General features: G+C 34.2%; 4 protein-coding genes across 6 annotated transcripts; all 4 read right to left on the reverse strand.

Moving 5' to 3' along the window:
• Positions 1–5,828: 5,828 nt before the first annotated feature.
• LOC106305871 (aspartic proteinase nepenthesin-1-like) lies at positions 5,829–7,389 on the reverse strand. The gene has a single exon (XM_013742277.1). It carries the CDS (start codon positions 7,288–7,290, stop codon positions 5,905–5,907), a length of 1,386 nt encoding a protein of 461 aa, XP_013597731.1. The 5' UTR covers positions 7,291–7,389; the 3' UTR covers positions 5,829–5,904.
• Positions 7,390–7,603: 214 nt separating this feature from the next.
• LOC106305868 (fucosyltransferase 2-like) lies at positions 7,604–9,606 on the reverse strand. Of its 2 annotated transcripts, none has more exons than XM_013742274.1 (2): positions 9,229–9,606; positions 7,604–9,146 (listed from the first exon to the last, which is right to left on the reverse strand). In XM_013742274.1, the coding sequence occupies exons 1-2, from the start codon at positions 9,527–9,529 to the stop codon at positions 7,723–7,725; spliced, it is 1,725 nt and encodes a 574-aa protein (XP_013597728.1). In that variant the 5' UTR covers positions 9,530–9,606; the 3' UTR covers positions 7,604–7,722. The 2 variants fall into 2 exon arrangements, with proteins under 2 accessions (XP_013597728.1, XP_013597727.1); XM_013742273.1 differs by having other exon boundaries at positions 7,609–9,155; positions 9,229–9,605.
• A 66-nt stretch (positions 9,607–9,672) lies between these two features.
• LOC106305870 (galactoside 2-alpha-L-fucosyltransferase) lies at positions 9,673–11,892 on the reverse strand. Of its 2 annotated transcripts, none has more exons than XM_013742275.1 (2): positions 11,519–11,892; positions 9,673–11,240 (listed from the first exon to the last, which is right to left on the reverse strand). In XM_013742275.1, the coding sequence occupies exons 1-2, from the start codon at positions 11,796–11,798 to the stop codon at positions 9,829–9,831; spliced, it is 1,692 nt and encodes a 563-aa protein (XP_013597729.1). In that variant the 5' UTR covers positions 11,799–11,892; the 3' UTR covers positions 9,673–9,828. The 2 variants fall into 2 exon arrangements, with proteins under 2 accessions (XP_013597729.1, XP_013597730.1); XM_013742276.1 differs by having other exon boundaries at positions 9,673–11,225; positions 11,519–11,874.
• Positions 11,893–13,396: 1,504 nt separating this feature from the next.
• On the reverse strand, positions 13,397–18,139 carry LOC106305867 (phosphate transporter PHO1 homolog 5-like). Its single transcript, XM_013742272.1, has 10 exons — positions 17,466–18,139; positions 16,070–16,476; positions 15,902–15,973; positions 15,565–15,815; positions 15,202–15,460; positions 15,018–15,122; positions 14,504–14,698; positions 14,135–14,422; positions 13,925–14,061; positions 13,397–13,829 (listed from the first exon to the last, which is right to left on the reverse strand). Exons 1-10 carry the CDS (start codon positions 18,100–18,102, stop codon positions 13,730–13,732), a joined length of 2,451 nt encoding a protein of 816 aa, XP_013597726.1. The 5' UTR covers positions 18,103–18,139; the 3' UTR covers positions 13,397–13,729.
• Between the last annotated feature and the right edge of the window lie 8,758 nt (positions 18,140–26,897).

Below are 26,897 nucleotides of genomic sequence, written 5' to 3' on the forward strand. Positions count from 1 at the left end.
AACATTCTAGCAAGTCTTAATATTGATACAAAGAGAATCAAGAGAAGAACTTCTTACACGCAAATATTACAAAAGATCAGTCAGGTTTTGTGATCTTTAGAATATCATGGTAGCAACATCTTACAACATCTCCGAGAAAACACAAGAACATAAGTCAAGTTTTGATGAAGAGGAAACAAAGAGAAGGTGATACATAGCTAAAGACCAAACGAGAACTACTTATACTACATAAACTGAAAGAGATGAACCCGTGACTTTCAGTACTCCTAATGCACCCGTGACTTTCCCTACTCCTAATGCACCCGCGACTTTCCCAAGCTTCAATGCACCTGTGACAACTTCAGCCTTAACCTGAAACAAGGAGAATCAAGAGAAGAGTTAGTTTAGTTTTAAAGAAATTAGTACTCAAAACAACAGTAATACCTTAAACCGAACAGATAAACATCAAATCTATTCATACATTAGTTTGAGTTTTAGAGTTGTTTCCATCTCAGAGAGAGGCTCATTTTTCGCGAATAAACGATCAAGAAGCTTTTGCCTAGACAGTTTTTCTTTGAGTTCTAAAACGCCTTGTAACTTTGACAACTCCTGTTCTCTGCCACTCTTCTTCTTCTTAAGAGCAGCTTTCGCAGCGTTCACTCCGAGAGGTCTACCCTCTGGTTCTCCTACAGCCTCTTCTTCTCTATCAACATTGCGCTTCTCCTTACCACTGTCCTTACCCTGAAAAATGGAGCACCATTTGGTTCTCCTACAGCCTCTTCTTCTCTATCAACATCCACCACTTTGCGCTTCTCCTTACCACTGTCCTTACCCTGAAACATGGAGCACCATTTCTGGTCATGTCTCAACTCCCTCCAACAGTGATCCAGGGTGAACTTGTACTCGTTATTATTGAAGAATAAGTCTAAGGCAGCTTTCATCACATCATCATCATTTTGACCACTTCTCTGCTCCCGAAGAGCCGCATCATAGCATCCAACAAACTTCGATACTTGCTCGTTAATCCGAGCCCATCTCTGCTTGAACCAATATTATCATTTTTTATAAGAACAAATATGACAAATCAATAAGAACAGATTGAAATCGAACACAAATAAACCTAAGATAACACAATCTCGTTGTAATCGATTGCAAACATTAAAAATGACAAATCAATAAGAACAGGTTTCGATTCAAAAAATAAAAGTTTTGAAACCGTTAATCAATTGAAACAAAAAATGGAATTTCTAACCGTATAAGAAATAAAGAGAAGATTTGCTTCCGATTGAAACCAAAATTGTTTCGAAACCATATCTACAAAAGCAAAGAATCCAGAAATCGATTTTTTCCCAAATAGTTTTGAAACCCTAATTTCAAAACTTTTCCCAAATCGATCGAAACTACATAACCCAGCCCTTTTTAGACAACAAACAAGATGGAAACTGATCTTAATCGAGAAATCTACAACTTTAAGGCTTGGATTTACCTTGGTCAAGCCGAGGGAGAGAGATCGCCGCGATGTCGCCTTTCTCTCGAGAGCTCTTTTTTTTTTCTCCTTCGGTCGAGAATGATTTTCTTTTTTTTACCCAAGCCAAACCCTAAACCAAGACCGACCCACTCAAGCGGTGACACGTACACAAGGACTTGATCCTTAATATCCTTCTCGACGGACCAATCCTTAATTCAATTAGGATAATTAATAATATTTTATTAAAACAAACCTAAAGATTTGCGCTAAGGATTCCTTTAACATATCATGTTGTGGATGGTCTCATGCTCTTATGAAATAGAATCTCTGGACTACCTTGATGGAAAACTGGCATATGATGGGACTCAAGTTGCCCCATTTGTCACCGGGATTGGTTAAAACCAAATTTTAAAATAGAAACCCTAACTCCTTTTGCCAAACTTAACTGTAGGATATTTACTTATTTTATTTTCCTTTATATTATTTTTGACTGAACTTTTATTTTCCTTTTTATTTTACACTAGATACAAGTCTGTGCATTGCAGCCGGTTTTTTTGATGTTTTAATTTATTAAAGAAAATAAAAATAAAAAATAATTTTATTGTACTTTTAGGATTGTTTTTTGGGAAATTGTCATAAAAACCACATTCATTGCACCAATTTTCATGTTTACACTAATCATTTTAACATCACTTTTAATGAAGGATAAAAGATATTTATATCCCTAGGGTTAACTAATCCAGACTTAAGGTTTAGAGTTGATGGGTGGGGTAGGATTTTTGGAATGTGAAATTTAGGATTCAAATAAATATATAAATAAATACTTAAAAGAATATAATTTTTTTTTTAGAAATAGTTTCAAACATAATTTTTGATTTTCGAAAAGAAAGTTTGAAAAAAAGATTAAAAAAATTATATAAAAAAGCTCGAATTTGAAAAAGTTTAATTTGAAAACATAATTTTTTTTTTTTATTATTTTTTTGTTTAAATATTAATTTATTATATATATATATATAGAGAGAGAGAGAACAAGAATATAAAAGTCTTTTGCCACTTAATGAAAAATGCATTTTTGAAAATATTCTTTTAGTGATGGTAAAGACGAATAATGGTATCATGAAATTGATAAAAACAAATTAAAAAATATTTTCAAACATAATTTCGACTTTCAAAAAGAAAATTTGAAAAAAAATTCAAAAAAAAGTTCGAAGTTGAAAAAGTTTAATTCGAAAACATTAAAAAAATATATTATTTTCATTTTATTTTTATTTATTTACATAATTATTTATTATATATACATATAGAACAATGGTATAAGAGTCTTTTGCCATTTTTTTTGTCATCGAAATAACTTTCAAAAGTTTGGTCTACAAAGCTCAATGCTCCGAAGGAAACAGGGAGAAGACAAACAAAGATAAAGGACATACACTAGTAGGTGTTTAAGCGAAAAAACCATACAAAGGGAAAAGAGTTTTTGAGATATAAATGGCTTCATACTCCATTAGCTGAAGCCTATGAAGCCAGTGCATGCTCATCTTGAATATGTAGATGGAGAGGAGACGGCATCAGTACGAATGATATCAGTAAGCCAACTTGGACCTCCACGAGCTAATAGGATTGAACCCATCCATCTTTAGTGACACTAACAGCGATCTCAATTACTACTCTATTTGCAGCCACAGTCATTACTTCATCACATCAGTGTTGGAAGCAGTTCAGTGCATGCCGAGTATGCTCAATAGTATTGGACAGTCCAGAAAACCAATGCGGATTGTTCAGGACAGACAACAGAACCGTTTACCATGAAGGTATAGACGGACACAATAGATTAGAAACTAAACAGTTCTACGCACACCAATAGGGGCTATGGTAAAAATAAATTTCCAGAGAAAATAAGCACACAAGTAGTTGTTGTGTCTCTTGTGAAAAAAAAACACCGTCGATCTTCCGCTCCGGCATAAGTCCAACCAGGCACCTTACCGTTGAACTTCCAATCCAGAACACAACCAGATCCCGTTGCAAAACACATACACCAAAAAATAATCACTAAAAAGGAGGTTGAGTTTACAAACAAACCACAAATAATACCACCGAACTCCTCAAACTGCTATCACCACCACCACTGCTTCTTTATATGAAGTGCAACTCCAATACAGAAAAACAAGCTGGAAGAGTGAAGAGGAGCCACAAGAACCTTTAAAATATAGCCTCAGAAACACATGTAGAATAATCCGTCATAACTGACGATGAGATTTAAAAAAACCAGAAAACTAAGCAACAAAATATAAAAAACCAACCTGATGAGAAAGTTAAAAGAGAAAAGAGATCTCCCCCGGCATAAGCAACAAGCGCCACCGGGGGAAGGAACGAGGATCAGATCAGAGGGGTTTGGGCGTGACGGCTAGAGAGAATTAGGGTTTCAACCGGAACACGTTGATTGTCTTTTGCCATTTAATGAAGAAAATAGTTTTGAAAATGTCATTTAGTTGTGGTAAAAATGAATAATGGTACCATGAAAGTGGTAAACATAAAAATTCATCATTTTATATTGGCACATGTCACAATCATATTGGGTGAAATATTTGAAGTTGTTTTTAGTTTATATCTTTTTTTAAGACAAAATTATCTATTAAAAAGAAAGTTAGTTATTTATAATAAAAATAATATTATTTTTACGATTTTATTTTATTTAGACTATTAAAAAAGAAAACTTACTTATTTTATAATTAATTTTCTTTAATATTTTTATTAAACAATTTCTTGTATTTGTAGGATACTATAATTCATTTTTAAAGATATTTATACAACTAATTTATATTAATAAAAAATTATGTTTAATTTATTATATATTTTGTTTTATACGTAAAAACACATATTCACACATACTCATGTACATCATAATTGAAAAAAATATGTTAGCAGATGTAGTAAGGATAATAAAAAGATGAGTTGTATTATCGATAGAGATCAATTTGATCTTTACTGTCCATACAGTTGCACTAGAACACCAAAGTCTTACCAAAAATCACAAGTTGTAACTTGATTACACATTGTTCAAGTGCGGTTGCTTAACCGGTATAGATCAGTGATGTTGTTTTAATGCATGCTACATGGTCTAATTAAATATCATGTTGGAAAATAATTGTATGCTTGTGAATTCACCACAAATATTATCAGATACTGGTTCTAAGCCTACAAAACTATGAGCAAAAGGCCCAAAATTTCTAGGTTATAAGAAGAAAAAAAAACACTGTGGGAGCGACATCACCACCAAACAGCTAGACAACTTGAAATTGTCTGACATTGCCTGACCCATTGGATAAGTTGATGTGCTCATTAACTCATAAGCAACCAACAATGCTTACAATTATTTAGTTTAATTATATATGTATTATGTATGCCTGACACTAGTTCCAGAATATCTATATAATGTTTCTACAAATGTACACTTTCGGAAATATATATACAAGGTACCTGCAAGGTACACGGTCAATAAATGGTTTTGAAACATTTTGATAAATAAAATAATCAGGTACGTTGGTAAGGGCTCAATTATGTTTGCTGGGCGACGTGTATAAATCTCCATATAGGTTAGAATTGCATGACGCATGCATTTCATCTCTTTCTTTCAAAAGTTGCTTGGAGGTTGAGCGAACCCTTTTCTTTACTTCCACGTTTAGTAATTATTATAATTATTTTGACCAAAAAGTAATTATTATAATTATTAGCGTTACTTATTATTAATGATTTTCATAGAATCATGTAATGTCAATTTCTCAGTTGTTCACGACGGAACCTGACCTTCCAAAATAATCATCACTCTTTTACGTAAATTGTAATACTCACTCCATTTTCATATATATGATCATTAAAAAGTTTTTGTTATTTTAAAATATAAGATGCTTTGAAATTTTATAGTTTTAAGTTGATTTTATTGAAAATTGTTCAATAAATTAAATTTCAAAATCTTTTTAATAATTAGTTGAATTATTTTAATTTATATCTTAGAAGTGCTTAATTTTCAGAAAAATGCAATTTTTTAATCTTTGTGATTTAACCCAAAACATAGTATATTATGAAACAGAAGGAGTCTACTTTTAATTTAGATAAATTCTAAAATATATATGCAAAATATATTTATTATTTGTTACTATATATATATATTTCTAGAGATCTTTGAGATCAAACTCAAAATATAATAATTATCATTATGGTTTCACGGACATATCAACAAGCACATAAATTTACTTAACTTTAAATCATCGTTTATCAATAATGATATTTACAAAGGTGTTTTACTACTTTTTCTTGTTTTACATTTTGTTTCTTTTGTTCAATTTTTTTTGTTTCTGTCTTCTCAGAGATATCTATTAGTGTAGAATATTGAGGCCTTTATAATAATGTGATGACAAAGTATAAAAGTTTATTAATAATAAAATAAGGAAACAATTTAAAATCTACAATTTTCCACATTCAGTGGGAACAAACGACACCGTATCCTTCTCAAGATCATGAACTACATTAAAATTCTGCTGCTGAACATTTCCGAAAATAGACATCCCATTAGAGCTTCCCATGGCCAAACACAAAACGCCTGTACTCGAATCCGCCACCATGTAGTTCTCTCCCGGGAGCTCCAAATCCGCGTCTTTAAAATGAAAAACGAGCTTAGGAACAGCAATTTTCTTCGCGTTACTAGGTAACGTGAAGCACAAGTCAAGCCCTGTTGATCCTGAGTCATCTACCGGTAAACTCATCCGAGATGTAAACTCCTTACTCAATGCCGTAAACGCTGCCTCCTCGAGGTACGTGATGGTCGTGCCAGAGTCTATGATCATACCTCCTGTTCCATCTTCCGCTAGCTCGAAAGTAGACTTCTCAATAGGCAGACGTTTTGATCCAACGGTGATGCCTTGTACGTCAAGGTAGTAGAAAGAAGGCTGGTTAGGGTTTCTTAGCAGCGACATCGTTTTGGTGACTTCACCAGCTAAACTTGCACCGGCTTTCTTGACGATATTTGAGGCTAGAGAGCCAATAAACAACGAGCTAGATGCCTCACTATCCTCGATAGAGGTTAAGCAATAAGAGAACTTAGTCTCCTTGAGCTGAGAAATGAGCGAGAGTGGTCCACGTCCAAGACCTACAAGACCTGACCCTTGAGAAAACCCGTCTCCTTTGTTCTCATCCCCACACCCAAACCCTATACCCGAAACCGAGTTCTCATCGTCGAAAGTGAACGTTTCCATGGCCAATATCCCTCTTGTGGACGAGTAATCTCCGTATGTATACACATACCCACAAGCGCCTTTGTCTTTGTTGCAACTGGATCGAGACAAGGCGTCACAGAGACCAGAAGAGCATCCTACTTTTGAGTAAGAGGAAGATGTTTTCGGGTCGAAAATCGGAGTTGGTTGGTCGAAACATTCAGTGCAAGGCTTGCATTGCGTCCATATAAGGTCACTCCCGGTATCGACTATAGCCGAGTACTTAACCGGAGGGTTTCCTATAGCTAAATCCATAAGAAACTCGCCGCTTCCTCCATGAGTAGGTGCTTTGATATTGTTGGTATCATCAGGACCAGATGCTACAGCCAAAACAGCCGCAGCTCCTAACCTGTTCAGTCTGTGGGATCCACGGCTAATCCCTCTTTGGATCTTTTGGATTTTGGTGAGGTTTTTACCAGAATCTACATGTTTTAGAGTTAATCTAAAACCGGATCTTGGAAGGTTTGTTGAAGGATGGCCGATTAATGATCTTCTTGAAGATGAAAGCGCGATGAAACATGATAAAATGATAAGAAAGAAAAGTAGTAACAAAGAGGAAGAAGAAAAAGAAGAAGCCATGGTTTGTGTGTGTGTGAATGGATTGATGAGAGATTAAAGGAGTGTTGGTTACAGTTTATATAAAAGAGATTTTGCGGTCACAAGAGAAAGAGTTACAAAACAAAGTTAGGCGTGTAAGAAGTTCCACTTGGAAACTTCTTTCCTACTTAAACTGAGGAGAGGCCGTTTGAGAGTTCCATTCCAACAAGCAATCCCTATTCTTCAGTTAGTTGAGAAATCTTTTGAGACTATTTTTTCTCACCTAAACCGTTGAGAAAACTATATGGGCCCAATTTTACTGGGCCCAATAATACAGGCCCGTTAAACCACTAACTAAGGAAGAGAACAAAGAAGTTTCCTATTTTACTGAATATGGAAAGATCTGTGTAGGGCTAAGCAAATAAGTCAATAAGGAACACACAAAAAAGGGATTGCACTGTCTTGTTTTCCAAGTTATGAGTTGTCAACAAGCTTAAGTCCCCAGCTAATATCCTCACAGTGTCTAACATGAGGCACAACACTACCTGTGTCAATCCCCTTCTTTGCTTTGCAGTCATAGTAAGGAGGAGCATGGAAGCAAGGATCCGGTGACATAGCTCTCCCACAAGGAGGATTCATCAAGCTGGTTTGATTCTCTTGCTTATACAGAATCCAAGCTCTCAGTCCTCCAAGTCCTTGTGCTACATACCCAAACGTAGACCAAGCACTGATAACCAGCTTATCGGTTAAGCTGAGCAAGTACATCTCTGCCCAAGCTTTCCTGTTATGCATCAGCTTCTCTGTTTGTTGATGTCCTTCATGACTTGGCTGGTGTATTCCAATCACATCTCTTGTCACAGTTGGATTCTCCCAATACATTGTCTTCAAGATCTCATAGTATCCTGTTGTTAAAGAAGTGACCAATACAGCTTTGAGTTTAAACTCTTCTGAGGGCTGCTTGTGTTGTTCTCCTGGTTTGCTTAGTTTAGGCAGCACTTCCTCGTTTTGAACACATGACAAGATTTGTTTAGTGACTTTAGGAGAGACACCAGACTTCTCATCAAAGACTCTTATCTGAAGACCAATCCTCTCATCAGCTTTGGCTAAGTAAGCTTCATAGTATCTTGTGACTAGTCCCCACACATGGTTGGAAGGATGGAAAAGGTAACGACCCAAGTGATGAAACACAGCTCCTTTCTCCGGGAACATCATACCAAGCTCCTCCTCAAACGAAGGGATCAAGAAGAGAGACGGTGCAAAGAAGTTGTTAGTCCTCATGATCAGCCATGGAACATTCTTAAGCAAACTCTGGTCTTCTTCGCAGAAGAACATTTTATCCTGGTCGTTGTAGTCATGAGCTAGATGGAGGTAAAGATGAGACAGAGACGAGACCGAAGAGCCGTTGATAAGTTTCCTCTTCAGCATCTCTCCATGGCAACGAGGTGAGTGCTGAGCAAAGCCACTAAACTGGTTAGTTAAGGCGAAGTCCTTTGGTAATAACCAAGTGGTGTCGAGGAACGGTTCGCAGAAGAGGTCTGAGAACTGCTCTCCTCCTTCAACGAGCAAGACTCTATCCGTCAACAAAGCGTAAAGAAACGCTGAGGCGATGCTGATGATCCTGTTTCCTAGTCCACTAAACTCCATCCAGACAACATACTTGCATCCGTCTGGTTCAGGATCACCGGTTTGTTTCGGTTTAAGGAGTCTTTCGGCGTTGGTGTACGGTCTGGTTCCTGGTCCACACCGTTTGTGAAGCTCTTCATAAGCTCTAAGCTTTGAAATGAGATAGGAAGAAGGCTTATACGGTGCAGCTTTACGGTAGAGGTGAGATTGGTATCTACTCAAGCATGTGTCTTTGTTGAAACCAGGAACAAGTAGTCCTCCAAGGAGAGACAAATCTACAGAATCTGATGAAACTTTTTTAAAAACATATCCAAAAAAGTGAAAAAAAAAGAGACTTTTAAACATATGTTTTTTTACCTTTTGGATTCTGATCAGTCTGCAATGTTGAATCATCCTCAGATGTCACATTTGGTTTGATTTGGATGATTCTTGATGCTTTTGCAAAGCCATTTCCTTGATCATACGAGTCATGTCCAAAGAATATAACCATGATCACTAACAAAACAGGGACAATAACCATGAAATAAGCTAAGATCTCAGTGATTCTCATCACTCCAAACAATCTGAATCTCTTTTCTTGGACTCCAAGTTGTTCTTCTGTTTGTGTATCAATGGCTTTGGGAATAGATAATCTCCTTCTGGAGCGATACAGATCCATTAAGAAACCCTAAGACTGAAAAAAAGGAAAGTAGATATCAAATCTGATCTCTCTCTCTCTTTTGCCCTTTCATCTTCTGTTAGGTGGAAAAAGAAAATGTGATAACAATAATACAAAATAACCGGAAACTTTGGTAATAAAAAGACACTTCTTGCTCTTGTCTTTATATCTAATTTGAGCAAAATTTCAAAACCACAAGAACTTAAAAGAGTTCTATAATATGCTCTTTATTGTAACAAGATAAAGCGTGTTACATCACCATATGATCAAAAACAGTGTAAACCAAACCAAAAATAAAATCAAACTAGCTTAAGCCCCCAGCTCATATCCTCACAATGTCTCACATGAGGAACTAGCTTACCCGTGTCTACGCCCGTTTTAGCTTTACAGTCGTAGAAAGGAGGCGCGTGGAAACAAGGCTCCATAGACATAGCCCGACCACAAGCAGGATCAGGAGCTGTCCTGTTCTCGGGTTTATACAGTATCCAAGGCTTCAAACCACCAAGACCTTGCGCTACATACCCAAACGTCGACCAAGCACTTGTCACAAGACTATCAGTCATACTCAAAAGGTACATCTCCGCAAGAGCCTTCCCGTTGTGCATCTTCTTCTCCGTCTGCTGATAGCCTTCTTGGCTCGGCTGATGAACACCAATGATTTCGCCGGTCAATGTTGGATACTCCCAGTACATACTCTTTAGATTCTCGGAGTAGCCTGAGTTTAATGATGTGACAAGCACAGCTTTGTGTTTTTTTGGGGTTGTGACTCGGCGAGATCTTTCTATTACTGTGTCTACGTCAGGTAGAAGCTTCTCTTTACGAGTACAAGAAGAGATCTGATCCATCACGTGCTGGAAAGGACCTGCTCCTACGTCGAAAACCCTTACTTGTATCCCAATCTTCTCATCGGCATTTGATAAGTAAGCTTCGTAGTATCTAGTCACCAAGCCCCATACTTGGTTTGTTGGGTGGAAGAGATATCTACCCAAGTGATGAAAGACCGTCTCTTTCTGCGGGAAGAGCTTCTCTAGCTCCTCGTCGAAGCCAGGGATCAGCCATAGAGACGGAACAAAGTAGTTGTCTGTCTTGACGACCAACCAAGGGACTTTCCCTATGAAGGTTTGGTCTCCTTGGCAGAAGAACATCTTATCATGATCTCCATAGTCATGTACAAGATGAAGATAAAGATGAGACAAAGTTTTATCATTACCAACCACCTGATTCTTAAGCATGTGTCCGTAGCAACGAGGGGAGTCTTGATTCAACCCATCAAACTGAGACGTCAGAGGGAAATCTAAGGGGAGTAGCCATGAGATATCAGGAAACGGCTCGCAGAAGAGATCTTCCATGTCTTTCCCTCGGTCCACGAGCAAGACTCTATCAGTCAAAAGCGCGTAGAGGAAAACCGAGGCTAGAGAGAGTATCCTATTCCCTAGCCCGCTGAAGGAAACCCACACGACGTATTTGCATTCACCGTTGTTATCAATGTGCTCTTGATCGAGTTGCGTTAGAGCTTTCTTGTAAGGTTCAGTGCCCGGACCGCAACGCTTGTGAAGCGTTTCGTAGCTTCTAAGCTTGGAGAGGAGGTAAGGAGATGGCTTGTAAGGGGAAGGTTTGCGGTAAAGTGGTGATTGGTATCTACTGAGGCAAGAAGCTTCATCAAACCCTGTGGCGAGTAGTCCTCCGAGAAGTCTATCTGAATCATTTGAATCTACAAAACAAATGAGAATCATTTTAAGCTAAAAACCAAACAAAAGGACACTTCTTCACCTAAACAACCTCAGATACTATTGGAGAAATTAAACCAATAAAGACTCTATTTTTTTATAGAAAGATTCAAACTTTAGATCAGGTGAATATCCAGTGAACTAATTAAACTAACAAAAAGTCTACTTTTATAGAAAGATTCAAACTTTGGATCTTTTGAGACAGAAGTGTATATACGCAAATGCAGTAAAGATCTAAACTTTGACTTAGAAGAACACATACCGTTGGTAACAGTAACATTGGAGTAGTCTCTGCCATCGAGAACCCTTGCCTCGGCGAAACCCATTATCCGATTCGGATCAGATGGGTGGTGATGGAGGATCATTGAGAATGCTAGTAGCACAGAGAAGAGTATCAAGCAAGTGGTGAAGGTTCTGGTGAGCTTCATCGTACCAAAGCTTAGAAACTTCATCGGAAGTAGTTCGGAGGAAGTGACGAGATTTGAACCGCCGGTGGTGGTGCTGATCGGAGACGGTTTCCTCCTGTAAGGATTTTGATCCATAGATGATTGGTCTTGGCGAAGTCAGTCACCGACTTCATTTACTTTATTCAGACGTGTCTTCATTACTTTATTTATTATTCAGACATGTCTCCACGACAGTTTTTAATTGAAAACAATTAAAAAAAATTCAACTGAGTGTCCAATAACTTTTAGATTATTGCTTTTTAACCGAAAACTTTGTAATATTTTGTTTTAACCCTGGTGTAACCATTTTTACTTCTTGTGGGTTTGTAATTTGTTTCACGAATCCATTAGGCTTCTTTGTTCATTAGAAGATAGCATGTCGTGATATTTGAAAAGAAGAAAAGTAATGGGCTTATTTAAAGCATTTAAGTTTAATTAATAAGATAACTAGATTTTGACCGACGGATTTGTTTGTTTTTCATTTATTAATCAAAAACTGATTTACAAATTACCATTATTTTTCTTTTAAACCATAACAATTGAGTTTTTAGGTTTTTATCATTTGTTTTTTTCTCTCTTCAAAATATAGTATTTGTTCGAAATGTAGTAGTTGTTCTATAATAATGTATGAGTGTTAAGATTTGTTTTCATATCTGACCTAGATTCATGGTTGAACCTATAGACCCGATATTTTGTATATAATTCGGTTTGAATTTAATAAAAAATTTGTTAATTAAAAATCCGATAAAACCCGGTAAAAACCCAAAAACTCACTATTAACCTGCAAACTGATACCATTGATCCGATTACAAAATATCTTATAGTACTTTTTAAAAAAATTGATTAAATTATTCATATATTTTTTAATATTACATAAATTAGTGACTCCTTAGAATTTGATAAAATTTTATTATGTTATCCAAATAAAAAATGATAATATAAAAAACTTATTGATATGACAATATTAGTTTATTTTCGTTATTAATAACCTATTATAAGTTTGTGTTTTTATTTTAGATTTGAAAATTGATTTTAAGATAGTTTTTTAAAATATTCTTCAACACTCGTAATTGTCATATCAATATTATGTATAAAATGACATTATACATGGAAAATGATATTCAAATATGTATATGATATGGTGTAGGATATAGGATTTTGGTTTGTATTGAAAATCTGTATAATATTCAAATGATCTATTTTGAATATTGATACGTATATTTAAGAAAATAATATTTTCATGTTTCTTAATTTATTTATAGTTCATAATATATTTATACTTATATTAAATTTAAAGTTAGTATATCTTTTAAATATATATAAGCCTATTATTTATATATATATTTAGGTGTATCTGTAGGCCCAAAACCAAAAGACATAAATACCATTAATGAATTTTATTAATCTCTTGTAAAAATAAGAGTATTTTTGAGAAAACCGCAATTTTCCTTAGGGTATAATTTGAGAATGATCATCTTTTAATGGTATTGATTACAAAATCTTAATTATGATACCATTTCAAATGTGTTTTTCTAAAAATACAAAAAAATCATCACAATGAAATCATTCATAGAAGGTGATAATTGCATGGTTGACAAAAAAAAAGGTGATAATTGCATGGACCATGATAGAAGACGTCCCGAAATGTCAAGATGATTAAATGAAGCTTAGGACTGTATGCATGCTAACATTGATTAATAGAATTTGATAATTGATAGGTGTCTGTCCTCTTTATTAGGAACTTCTGGTATTATTAGAGAACTAAAAAATAAAAAAAATACAAAGTACATTGCATAGTGGATCTCTCCCTCAAATGACTCCTGCATACTGGATCCTAATTACTGTGGTACATCAGGCAACTTCTACAATTAACCACAAGGTAAAAAAAAAACTCTTACAAGCCATCTGATATATTAGCATCTCCTTCTTGATATTCATAGACCAACCAGACTCTAATCCAGTCTTTATTGTGGATAAATAGTTAAAGAATCTCCCTTTACATAATTTACGACAAGAGATCGAAACAACTAGCTGTCCTTGTCGTCATCCTCATCGTAGTTGAACGGTAATGGAACCGTCTTGAATGCTCTATACTTCCCCACATTGTTCACATGCTCATTCTCCAACCTTTTTGAATGAAACCAAAACCAACACAAGAAGGTTATACTATATGTTATGTGACGATAAATAAAGCATGACACACAACAAACGTGTGTTGTTACCTGAAGAAATTCCATATCCCACGGCGGATAATCTCTAGACTTGCTACAACAGTAATCATCGTCTGCCTGTGCATAAATGAGAAGTTGAAATCCAACACGGTCTGCAGCCACGCGAACCTGAACAAAACGTTCAAGATCTGCAAAAAAAAAATTAGAGTAATCAGTTTAGCTCTATGATTCAAAAATGATGGAGGCATATGAGTTGCTCACCATTGCGACGAAGTATACTTTCTTTTGTGGGACAAGGAGTTTATCCCGGAGCCAACGGTTCTTAGAAGTCCTGTTTAGAAGACCCCAGTCTAAAACCAAGTCCCAGTACGTACAGAAAATGGCAGCAATAGCTGAGAAGATCACAGCTAACATTCTCCAGATAAATTTATGATCTTCATCGACAACACTGTAAGCAGTCCTGACGCAGACAGCCACTATAGTCAAGAAGTACTTGAGGCCATTGTATCCTTGCTCTGCATTTTTCTCTTCAAAGAACCTCCTCAAGCACTGCACAAATGTATTGGGGTTTAAGAAGATATTAATTATTTGAAGGAAAGAAGTAAACGGTTATATTTCGTGACATTGTACCTGAAGGAGACGCCAACCATATGGGATGGCAGCAACAATGAATAAGAAAGCATTGTAGACATCTGAGTCTGAGCAAGTGTTCATTCTATGTTTGTAATCTCCCCAACCGTAGTGACATATGTAAAACTGGACGCTTCGAATAGCTTGGACTTGGCTTGTTAACTGATCTCCCACCAAAAAATCAGGTAAAGTAACCTGCACGAGAAAGGCCAACAATAATCAAGATTTAAGACACTTTTGATCTATGTTTTTTTAATATTGTTTCAATAAATACACTTTTACATTTTCTATGCATTTTTATTAAGTAATATTGGTAAATTGTAAAATTAGGAAAAATTAATTGTTGCTATTGAATTTATATTGCTAAAAGTTATAGAAAACAATTAATAATAAAGATAATGTATTTATAATCAGATTTAATATAGTTTTTAGCCTGTGTTGAAATTCTAAAAAAAAATTAAAAATTAAAAACAAAGAAAATTTTACTTTTGCATGATCAAAGTCTTTGTTCTACCTTGTAAAGAGGAGCAGCAACGCAGTGAAAGAGGCAAGTGAGGAAGAATAAGCGACTCGAGCGGTAGAAGATGTTGAATGGTAAGACTAAAACAATAAACAAAACCTATACCACAACAAAGTAACGCCCGTTAGTATTGTCATATAAGCCTAGTTTCCCACTGGTTTTGGATTTAGAGACTTACAATGAGCAGGAAAAGAGGAAGAAGTTCGGTCCATTCTTTGTACTCATTAGTCTTGGGGTCAACCTCCATGTCAAGATTGGCAATAACACAAAGAAGGGCTAAAACTCCAATGCTGAAGCCCACAAGTAGAACTTGTCTATAGCCAAGTTCCCTTCCTTGCTTAAACCCAAATATGAAAGAATAATTCACTCTGTACCGCCTCCAATAGTAAATATTTCCAGCATACATAAGTATGTGCAGCACAATGAAGCCAAAAAAGCTGCAACAACAACAACAAAGAAGACGAAATGCATCTAAACAAACAGGTTCCACAGTTGTTCAAATGCTCAGATATTAACTAGTATGAACATTTATAGATTTTACCTGTACAGAGGGAACATAGTGTTCATGTATTGATCTTGGCCTTCTTTCTGCAAAACGTTTCGGGTGCGTATGATGGCGAATAAAGCCACTATTAAAGAAAACACACAACCAGCCATGAAACCTGTGGAGAACGTAACTCGATGTCTCTCTCTTTTAGCTTTGGGTCTCAAAATGTTCATTCCTTTTGTTCTGTTTCCATTAGTGAAATGTTTTATGAACGTAGCTTCAACACGCTCCATGAGTTTATTCACCTGAGACAGTGGATGAGCAATATTTTTAAGGAGAGACATAAGAATTAATGACCGATCAACCGAATCGAAAAAGAGGAAATCTGTACCTCATCAGAGCTTCCAAAGTAAGAGTTATCAACCATCTTCATGTAAGACTTTGTAGCATTCCTTGTAGTTATCTGATAAAAGAGTGATTCCCACGTAAAACTTTCAGCATGCAGAACACAAAACCCTAGTCAGAATCTCAATTCTTGAATCTTGAAACCAAATCTTACCTTATCATACTTCTTCATAATCTTTGAAAACGCCAACGCGTTCAAGAAGCTATAGCTTTTGAGTAGCCGAAGCTTCTGGTAGAACTCGACAAAGGCGCGTCTGAGCTTCTCCTCGACTCTCTTCAGATTCTCTCTGCTAAACTTAAGCTCTGTGTTACCGACCTGTAGAACTCCTTTAATGGTGGACCGTGGCGTTTCATTCGTGTGGTTGATCTTGACACGGTCCAAAACCTCGATATGAGATGGCCTCGCAGCTCTGAATCTACTTATTTCACTGGTCCCTACGTCAGAAACGACGTTAACTTCTTCTTTCTCTATAATGTCGTCATCTTCATCCTCGTCGGATTTGCCAGCTTTGCTCGATCCTCCTTCTTGTATGGCCGCCATGTGAGCTTGATGAGCTCGAACTTCAAATAATAAAATTTCTTTATTATGACTCGGTTACGTATTGGTTCGATAAAACCGGAATTAATCATTAATTCAAACCAAAGAGTAATTTCACTGCAACATTATAAGTAGGACTGTAAATATATTTGTAAATTTTGATTCGATAAAAATCTGGATATCCGTAATTTTATAAAGCAAAATAAATACTAATATGTAATATTCATAAAAAAAAAACAAATCAGATCACAAATACTAATAAATCTGTGAATGAATATTTGATATGATTCGTTATATATATATAAAGAATTATATAGATAAATTATATAATTATTATATTTTATGTAAATTTTAAATTATTTTTATTTATTAAATTGATTATTTTAGTTTTAAAAGTTTGAAAGGTACATAATATAAAATTTGTAATAAAATATTACTTTCTCTGTTCCTAAATATAAGATTTTTTAGCTAAAACACACTTATTAAGAAAGTTACTTTTTATCTAAAAAGTATCATTAGAATTTTAAATTAAAAACTATTCAACCAATTACAAAATAGAACTATTAAATTTGATTGGTTACACAGTTTTTAATAAAGTCAAAGCTACCTAAAAATCTAATAACATATTACATATTGGAACATAAAAACTATTTTAAACATCCTATATTTAGGAACAGAGAGAATATAATTTGTATTATCTTTAAATATTTTAATTTTTAATTTTACTTTTTGGATAACGAAAATTCCAAAAACCCGGAAATTTGATTTGGGTCCCCTCCTAAATGTGCAATCATTTATATCGATTAATATTGGAACCAATCACTACATTAACAGCTGTCACTAGTCGCTGCAACAAAAAGAAAAAATTCAATTTTACTTTTGACCATTTAGTACGGACGGCCGATGTCGGCGACTCAGTACGTTATCAATGTATCAGTCTGATAAAACCGGAATCAAACCGGGTAAATGCACATTAGTCAGACCGATCGACTCATTGAGTGAGGTTACTTACTGGATCTAGCTCTGGCGGGAGTAGAAGCTGTGACGGCCGCCGCGGAACTAGAGACGTCTGAAGCTAACTGAGTCATCTCCACCGTCCGTTCCTCCCATGGCCACCCATCAGGATGCTCCACTTTCACACGAAACGCGATAAGAGCATCCATCTGCTTATTGAGCATCACAGCTTCTTTCATAACTTCTTCGACTTTCTCTTTATAGAATCTGTCCACCTTGTTGAACTCGTCGTCTAATCGCCGGAAAAACACCGTCTCGTACTCTCCTCCTTCCTCTGCCGCCATCAGAAACGTCGTCTCGTAACCGTGACTAGCTGAGTGAACCAGAATCGGTGCCGACCTCAGTCCTTCCTCGATGTCGTCGTCGGAATCTGAAAAATGGCCAATCTGTCCACCACCGTGTCCGTGACCGTGGTGATGTCTCCTTCTTCCGGACGTTGAGAGTAAACCGCTGAATGATCGGTAGAGAGTTAACGTCCGGCGAAGATGATGATGGCCGTGACCGTGGTGATGAGGATTGTTTTTGCGTTTGAATCTGATTATTTCTTTTAAAAGAGTTTTTAGATAATCGTAATTCATGTAAGCTTCATGCCATTCCGGAACCATCTGCGACGTGAATTCTTTCCCAAACTTCATTCTTTCTTGCCTGAAATATAATCTTTTGGTTTCTCTGTTGTTGTTTGTGTGTGTGTCTGAAGAAGACAAGGGGATAAGTTATATAGACATGTAATAAACAGTGACAAGTGTTCAGAAATGGTAACCAAAGCGCGTGTGGACTGCCCCACACGTACGTCAAATAACTTGAAACGAATTTAACAAGCAAAGTTAATTACTTTTTAAATAATAAACTTTTGATACCAGCCCGAGTTATTCATATAAAAACAGAGATATTGGAGTGGTTTTTTTCATAATCACCTTTAAAAAAATTGCAGAAGAAGCCTTCTAGATGCTATTAAGAAACTAATGGCTGTTTAAGTCTCTAATTGACAAGAGGGGGGAGTCTTGGTGCGTTATGTTTATAAGCGGCCAATAAAAGGTATCCGTCGAATACAACTCGTCGCCATATGAGTTATGACATTGACGACGTACATGTGTGATATGTGATTGATCATATCGTGTAATAGTTTAGATATTAGAAATAATTCAACTTGGTCACTAATAGTAAGAAAGAAAATTCGTAATGTTTTATAGGGTGATTATTTTCACACATTTATTAGGCTTCAAAACAAATATGCTGAACTGTTTTCCAAAAGCAGATACAAAGTTTGACGTATCATTAGATGAATAGCATTTTCAACGGTGGAGAAACCTATTTGAAATTCTTAATGATAAAATATTAATATTTTCAAAATAATTTAGTTTTATTTTCTAAAAAATATCTAATTAAAAGAAACATGCGTACTTATAATTTTTTAAGAGTTTGTTCTTTGAAAAACTCTCATGTTTTCTACTTTAACATTATTTTTTACCTTTTTATTAATAAGTCAAATACCCATTCAAAACTTACCGATGGAAATGGTCTAATGAATTACGGAGAACACTTCAATTCGATTATGCTTGAAATAGTTTTGAATACTTGTGAAAGTATTATACAATTTGTGAGTTTCTATTTCTAAAAACCTAAAGAAAATTTGAAGGCAATATAATACATATATTTAAATAGTGTCATCATAAAATTACAGTTTAGAGTTATGACATTGACGACGTACATGTGTGATATGTGATTGATCAAGAGAGGACAAGCTATAAATTCTCTAGATAGTTATGATGAATAACGGACTTTCTAATGTTTGGTCCAATAAAGGCATGTTGATGTTCTGTAGAAGCAGAAATAGAAATAACTAACCGAAAAGTGGAAAGTACAAATTAATTATGTTTTAAGAAAAGTAATTTAACTGTAACGATGTTTATAACTTTGCTGACGATGAATACTAAAACCCATATTGACTTGCAATGGATTTGAGCACAAGCCAAATCAAGGGGGGCAGGAATCTTTATGAAGGCCAAAAAATTTAGCCTTTTAAACAATAGACTGACCAATTACATTTTACTGTGGCAGTCGCCCCCACCTTGAATTTATCTGCATGCCCATGTCTTGAAATTGTCAAAATTGAACTTTCAAATACACAAAACTCTTTATTATTTAATAATTCGATCATCTTTCTAAATCAGTCAAGTTTATGTAAATTCAACCCTCAATAACGTGTCATTTCAACAAATTATAATATACTATTAAACGTTGTGTAGCCCATTATCCCTAAAAATTGTTGAATTAATATTGACTAATTGTATAATAGTACATATTAGTCCACTATTTACAATTTAATACAACGTCTGCATTTGGACCCTTTCTTTCTACACCGATTATTGCGCCTACCTTACACAGATTTTCTTGGCTTATTTTATAATTACACCATATATCATTATTTATGTCATTAGTTGATGATATATAAATAAAGAGTGTACAGTTCCCGTTTGCTTTTCTCAAGTTAGGAAACTACGTATATGTAACATTATGAAAATCTAGAATATTTTTATCCGAGTACTTCGTATCTATCTTAATACTGCTTTTCCAAAAGAGAGTTAAACCACCACTTAAATTTCTAGGCTCTATTGTAAAATCCCATCATAGTCTAACCATTTCTCTCCATGCACCAACACATTTCACTCAAATTTCGATATTTAAATGATTTTAATTTCACAAAATCCAAAATACAAAGTTAGTATGGTCTTAGTTTTGAGGTTTGACCAACGCCACACATTTTTATGTGATATCGAAGTTACCTACGTGGATCCCTATCTATTTGGACGTATAAAGGCACCTCACAGTATAACACGTTTTTACTTGTACAAAAGGACACGTGCATTCTTGCAATAGATACAAAAACAGTATGGTTTATTTAATGACAGTGTTTAAAATAAAAAGTTTATTTATTGACAAATTAAGATCTACGATTTCCCAAGAGCGTCTAGTTTGTTAAATTAAAGAAAAAATTACTGTTAGAGACACAATTTCACTTTACAATTACACTGTAAAACACATAGTACTTGAAGAACACTTTCTGAAGATGCTTTTATGATCATACCTTTTAACCAAACTGATCTTTTTCTACGTAAAAATACAATTTGTTTTATTTATTGTTTTTTTCTTTTTTATCCATCTAAAGTATATCTATCTCGTTGCGAACTAATTGTTTTTTTTTCTAGAACTTTAATTTTTTTTATTTCCCGATTCATATTTCATTGTGAAATCTTTGTCCATATTAATCCAAAGTGTTAGTGATTACTTGTGTCATTGTAAATTTCTCTTTTTTTTCTTATTTCCAGATTATCTAATCAGGTTTAACATATGCTGAAGAATCACGCACGCAAAAAAAAAGAACCGGTTCAATCAAATTTTGTGAGAACATGGAGGATGCCATCGCTGCTGCTTCCGCCACCGTAGAAGCCGCCGCAGCAAGTAGTTCCTAAGATTTATGAGTTGTTAGTCACTTCAATCTCTTTGATGATGAAGAAGATAGATCCAGTGGAGGCTGTGACGGCTATGGAGGAGGTGGTTACGGAGATGGAAAACGTGAGGGTAGATACAAGAGACTCGTGGATACAATGGTGGTGGATGTGGTTATTCGAAAGGTGGACTTGGAGGTGGCTGTGGATACCGGAATGGAGGTTGTGGTGGTTATGGATACGAAGGTGGTATAGAGGTTGATACGTTTGGAAACTTTGTTGATGAAACTTCATTCACAAACCTCATTCACACAATCTCATCCATGGAACTCTGTTTAAAAAACTTTAGTTACAATTTTTTGGTCCATTTGAAATTAGTTATTGTCCTTTTAATGATAAATTTACTATATATGAAAGAAAATCTTGATCATCTTTTTATGAAAATGATGAACTTATAACCCACTAAAACCATCCACAAGACTTCATCCACGAAATCTCATCTACGAAACCTCTTGTAAGATTAAAAACCTCGTCCACGAAAATTCGTCCACGAAACCTCGTCCACACGTTCACATATCTCCCATCCACGACTGCACCATCCATAAATATATATACACATATATATTATAAATTTTACAAGAAATATATACATTATGGATATCAAAACGTACAAGAGAAAAAATCATAATTTGTTCTACGCATAAATATAAAATTTTATACATTGTAATTTGCAATAGTGACTAATAAATATTTTGGGGGAAACAAAACCAATTAATATGTCAACTAAACTAATAAAACAACTAAAAAACTACCTTTATGCTTTCCCTTACGGCCAATCTTGTTTTCTCAGCAGAAGGATATTATGGTCTCAATATTGCATCGAAACCAGTAATTGTGTCCTACAAACATAAAGTGTCTAATTGAGTAAGAAGAAAGACAAATGTGTCTAAATATGTAACTCTCTCTAAATTAAAAGTGCCAAAGAAATGAATTGTAAAAACCTTTTTTTTATTGTAAATTTTAAACTCCGCACACATATCTAATTCTACGTACATTAACTGAAATCACTGAGAAAGAAACACTGACTATTCGACATTTTCATCGACATCGTGTACAAGCATGCATAAATGTGAAAACTAATAAAATGATAACACAGTTTAAGTTCTTTTTCTTTGTCATCAGTTTAATTCTATGTAGTTGTTTAAATAATACAATACAATGCAACACTGAAATTATTAAAGCAAAAGCCACTGACTGTTGTTGTTTGTAAACATTAAGAAATGATAAGATAATGTGAGTTTTTTTTAGATACCCTATCTATCGACAGATCCGGCCGGCCGTACAGGAAACACACTTAGTACTACCAGCCTCACCCGAGTTTTGTTGTTAATAATACAATATAAAGATGAAATTACGGATAAAGAAATACAAATTATTCAACATTAGTTAAAAATTTATGGACTACCTCATCTACATTGCAACTTTATGGGGTTACAAAAAAAAAACATCTCGGCAAAAACTTAAAAGAGAAAACTGGTGTGTATAGCTCTAAGACCAACCTATATTAGAGGACTACTCTCCTCTTTTTTAAACTCATCTCCATTCCGAAAATGTTCCTATCCTCTAGCTGGTGCAGTATGTCAGTCTATCAGATAAGTGTGTATGATTTTTATTTAGTGGATAAGTGTGTATGATTTTTATTTAGTGGATAAGTGTGTAAGGGTTGTGTGAGACAAATAATTTTATTGTTCCTACTTCTTTCTCATTCTCTCATTCTCTCTTTTACATCCTTATCATTTTTTCTTTAAACTTTCTTTACTTTCCTCTCACTTATACGAACTATATTCTATGTTTTATAATTTCAGTTTCTAATTATTATGCTAATTTATAAAAATTCACATTCAGTTCACTTTGAAATTTCACCATATTTTTCCAAACCCCCTTTTAACTTTACCTATCTCCAACGTCATTACTAATCTTTGTGGTAAACACACAATCTTTGTGTTTAAACCAAATCTCAAAATTCTAATCTAAAAAGTTTTGTAATATTTCATTTTTAGCAACGATCTTTGGGAAGCTATGTAATCTAGAGCCTTTTCCAAACGAAAAGCCACGTGAAAAAGGAAATGTAGAGGATTCCTAGTGTTAATGATCAACATGTTGAGTTAATACCTTTCAAACAAACTGATCCAGATGACAAATTTGTTGAAGTAAGCAATGTTATAAAATACTTGTTGTTAATTGCTACATAGTTTATTCGATGGTAAATGTTTTGGTAAATGGTTTCGACTTATACATTGTTTCATACATTATTTGTTACTTGATAAATTGGTTGATACATGGTTTGTGAGTTGATATAATTTTTGATAAATTGTTTGTTATCTGATAAATGATTTGTTACATGGTACATGTTATTTTGGCTTATACATAGTTTGATACAAAACTATTGATAAATGGCCAGTATGCTACATAGACTTGTCGTTAACTGATACATGGTTTGTTTAGCTGATAAATGGTTTGTCAATTTGTACATAATTTGATACTTGGTTTAGTTGCTGGCAAATGAGTTCATACATGGTTTATAAGTTAATACATTGTTTGATAAATGGTTTGTTATCTAATAAAAGATTTGTTATCTGATACATGTTTTGTTAGCTGATATATGTTTATAAGACATCTTTTGATATATTATCCTATGCATGTTAGATGATATATAACACTATGTCTTAGTGGTTACAAATTACATTAGCTGAAACTTTTACATATTGTTTGTTACCGGAAGATCCCCAAAATATATTATTTTTCATATGCTTGTAGTTCCTCTAGTTTGAGACTAATGGAGAGAGATTTGTAGGATGCATGTCTTTCTTGGTAAGGCTATTGTTAATATCGTGGTGAATAGGTAGTTTGTTTGGTCGTCGTGGAGAGAGATAATTTGTCCTAGTATTCTGTTTCACATTGTTATAGACATATTTTAATTATTTTTCTCTTTTACCTTTTTTCCATAAACTACAATTTTTTTTATTTTTTATTAATATGGCTGTAAATATAGATAGAACTCATGTGGTTAGAAGTGTTCTAGCTGTAGAGTTATGACCTCATACTCAATTATACTCAGCTAACACATTTTTCTATTACATGCAGCGTTAGAGTATGTGGCAGAAGTTTTCATCATTACGGAGGGGCAAAATTGTCCACTCTTAAATGTCATACACCCATTAACATCAATCAACTTGTAGTTAGCAAATATAGACTTCCATTGAATGTAGTTAGCTAAATATCTCAACTTAAAAACATCTTATGCAAATTTTACAATAGCACTTTCTTGTCCTTAAGCCCATGAGATATTTGTTACCAACTTTAGTTACGCTTAATCTTCGTCAATTTCAATTTCACATTTTTATAAAAAAATGTTTGTTATAAGAGTTATTCCCTCTGTTTCATAAACATTGTTATTTTGATATTTTTCGTCGCATAAAAATATTATTTTAGAACTTCAATATAATTTATATTTATATTAAGTTTAATATAATTGCAAAATGAGTCGAACTTATAAATAATTTTGTTATTTTAGATACTATTCCCTTTGTTCCAAAATGTATGATGTTTTAGGCTAATGCACAACCATTAAAAATTATTTTTCACATAAAATATATCACTGAAATATAAATTGAAAATGATTCATACAATAACAAAATAAACAACAAAATATCATTGATTATTCAGTTTTATTAAAGTTAAAAGTTATAAAAATATGAAAACATTTTACATACTGAAACATCGAAAAATTTCTTAAAAATCATATATTTAGAAACAGAGAGAATATTGGTTAAATATGTGTAAATAATAAAAAATCAAAAGTATTTTCAATTATTTTCTTTTTTTTTTTTAAAATGCCACTTTTCGTGAAACAAAAGAAATAATATATTATTCAACCCATATTGTAAAGAGTGTCATTTGGTATTTTTACATTGATTAAAAAATGATTAAAATACATTTATGTTTTATTAATTATCTTATTTAACTAATAGTATATGAGATCAATAAATTAATTTATAAGATCAATAGAGTTTTGTAATTAATATCGAGTTGAAAGTAAATATAAATTTAAAATATTTTTTTGTAAGAAAAAGTGTTAAAATGATATTTTTTTATAAAACAGATAAAATTTAAATATATTAAGAAAATGATATAATTAATAGTTAATTGATTGGATTCCGTTGGTGGTTTAAAATGGTAAACTTTGAAGTGTTAAAGTAAACAATAAATAGTATAATATAATACAAAAGTGTAAGAGAGATTGAAGGGAAATGATACATAAACGCGTGACAGAATTGCACTGCTTTGATAAAAAGCCTTAATTCATCAGCATGACATCATGAAAGCAATAGACCAATTGCAGTTGTGGTAGTGATTGTATTTGGCTCTGTTTTTTCTTTGGACTGACTTGTATTTGGCTATTTGCCTATGATAAAATAAAAGTGATAGAGATCTGAGGTTCCGAATTGGAAAATCAGTTCAAGCGGTGCAGATCAAGCAGATCGAGCAGAACAAGTGCAGATCAAACGGATCATGCAGGAGAGTTGCGGATCAATCAGATCAAATAATATGAATGGCAAAAGCAGTTCAAGCGTTGCAGATCATATATTTTTATAATAAAAGTTACACTAAAATTTCAAAACACACAATATATAACAATACATAACAAATATAAAATAATTTAATGAAAAATATTTTGATTTGCCCATAATATTTCTGCAATATTATCTCTAATGTCTGTCAGAAGATTATAATACAAAATCATATTTTTTTTGTTGCCTAGAACCTCTTTTAATCGAAGTATGAAACTAGTTATGTTCTTACTCTCTTTATTTATAAGTGGTGAATTAATATTTTCAGAATTGATTTAATTTTACTAAAAAATTCTATTAAATGAAAAAAAGGTGGAATCCGTGAACTGCATCAAAAGTTGAGAGGGCAGAAGGACATGCAGATCATCTGCTTTTACACAGACAAAGACAAAAAAATTACCACTGGGCAAGTCTCCTGCTTTTCTTTTCTGGAAAAGTAAAAAATTGTGATTGGCTGTGGCAGTACACAAAATACTAATGTGCAGGACATCTGCTAACGATCTGCCTCACCATTCACACTCCAAGAGTGTCATACTAGTTGCCCCAAAAATGGTTATTTAAATGTAACGGTTGTCGGTTAAATTACACGCGTAGAATGATTTATGATTTGTTTCTTAGCGACTTGTTGATTAAGTCTAGTTCTCGAGCCTTTCTTTGTATCAATGATAACATAAACATCCACTATGACCTTCCCGATTTTGTCGGATTCTCGGTGGGCAGGTATTCGGATACTCTTATCGTATCATCCAATTCTATTATGAGTATTTGAAAGATGTTATTGTTATAAACCATTTAGTGATCGACCCATTTATCAGCCCGTGTAGCAAGACGGGCCAAGCCCATCCGCAGGATCATACTGGCGCCTATCTAGTTTATCTACATTATAGTTGGTGTTTATCTTACGTATTGCTAGTCATTATCTAGTTAAGGATAAGTACGATCTCATGTCGATCCAGTACTTAGACCGTCATTACCATATGTATATAAAGACCAGTTGGTCGACCTAATAATACACCCAAGTTCCTCTCTTCATTCACAACACGCTATCAGCACGACCTTGTCTCTAAACCCTTCCAAAAATCCACCACCCATAAATCAGAAACCAAACGATCTCTTGCTATTTTCCGGCGACTCCTAAAGCTCTTCCAGTCGCCTCCTTTTCTCTCTGTCAGCAACCAGCAGCAGCTCTCTCTCCTCACAGACCGTTCAACTCATCACAAAAGGTTCAGGTATCTTCAGAAAACTCAAAACAAAACCAAAAAGGATTTAAACCCTCAGCCGCATACATACAGCTACATCTAGCCGTATGTCTTTGCAGAATAAAATCTAAAACCCTAATCTATTTTCAAAGCT

This window comes from Brassica oleracea, chromosome C7 (genome assembly GCF_000695525.1).
Source record: "Brassica oleracea var. oleracea cultivar TO1000 chromosome C7, BOL, whole genome shotgun sequence".
In the NCBI taxonomy this organism is placed as follows: Eukaryota; Viridiplantae; Streptophyta; class Magnoliopsida; order Brassicales; family Brassicaceae; genus Brassica; species Brassica oleracea.

Bases quoted from the DNA above. Each gene is read 5' to 3' on its own strand.
- LOC106305871 (XM_013742277.1), bottom strand. From the start codon at position 7,290: ATGGCTTCTTCTTTTTCTTCTTCCTCTTTGTTACTACTTTTCTTTCTT.
- LOC106305868 (XM_013742273.1), bottom strand. From the start codon at position 9,529: ATGGATCTGTATCGCTCCAGAAGGAGATTATCTATTCCCAAAGCCATT. The intron at 9,156-9,228 runs GTAAAAAAACAT...AAGTTTCATCAG, and splicing joins GACTGATCAGAATCCAAAAG to ATTCTGTAGATTTGTCTCTC.
- LOC106305870 (XM_013742275.1), bottom strand. From the start codon at position 11,798: ATGGATCAAAATCCTTACAGGAGGAAACCGTCTCCGATCAGCACCACC. The intron at 11,241-11,518 runs GTATGTGTTCTT...TTTGTTTTGTAG, and splicing joins CAATGTTACTGTTACCAACG to ATTCAAATGATTCAGATAGA.
- LOC106305867 (XM_013742272.1), bottom strand. From the start codon at position 18,102: ATGAAGTTTGGGAAAGAATTCACGTCGCAGATGGTTCCGGAATGGCAT. The intron at 15,461-15,564 runs GTAAAATCTATA...TTGTTGTTGCAG, and splicing joins ACTATGTTCCCTCTGTACAG to CTTTTTTGGCTTCATTGTGC. The intron at 15,123-15,201 runs GTAAGTCTCTAA...GTTGTGGTATAG, and splicing joins TTCCTCTTTTCCTGCTCATT to GTTTTGTTTATTGTTTTAGT.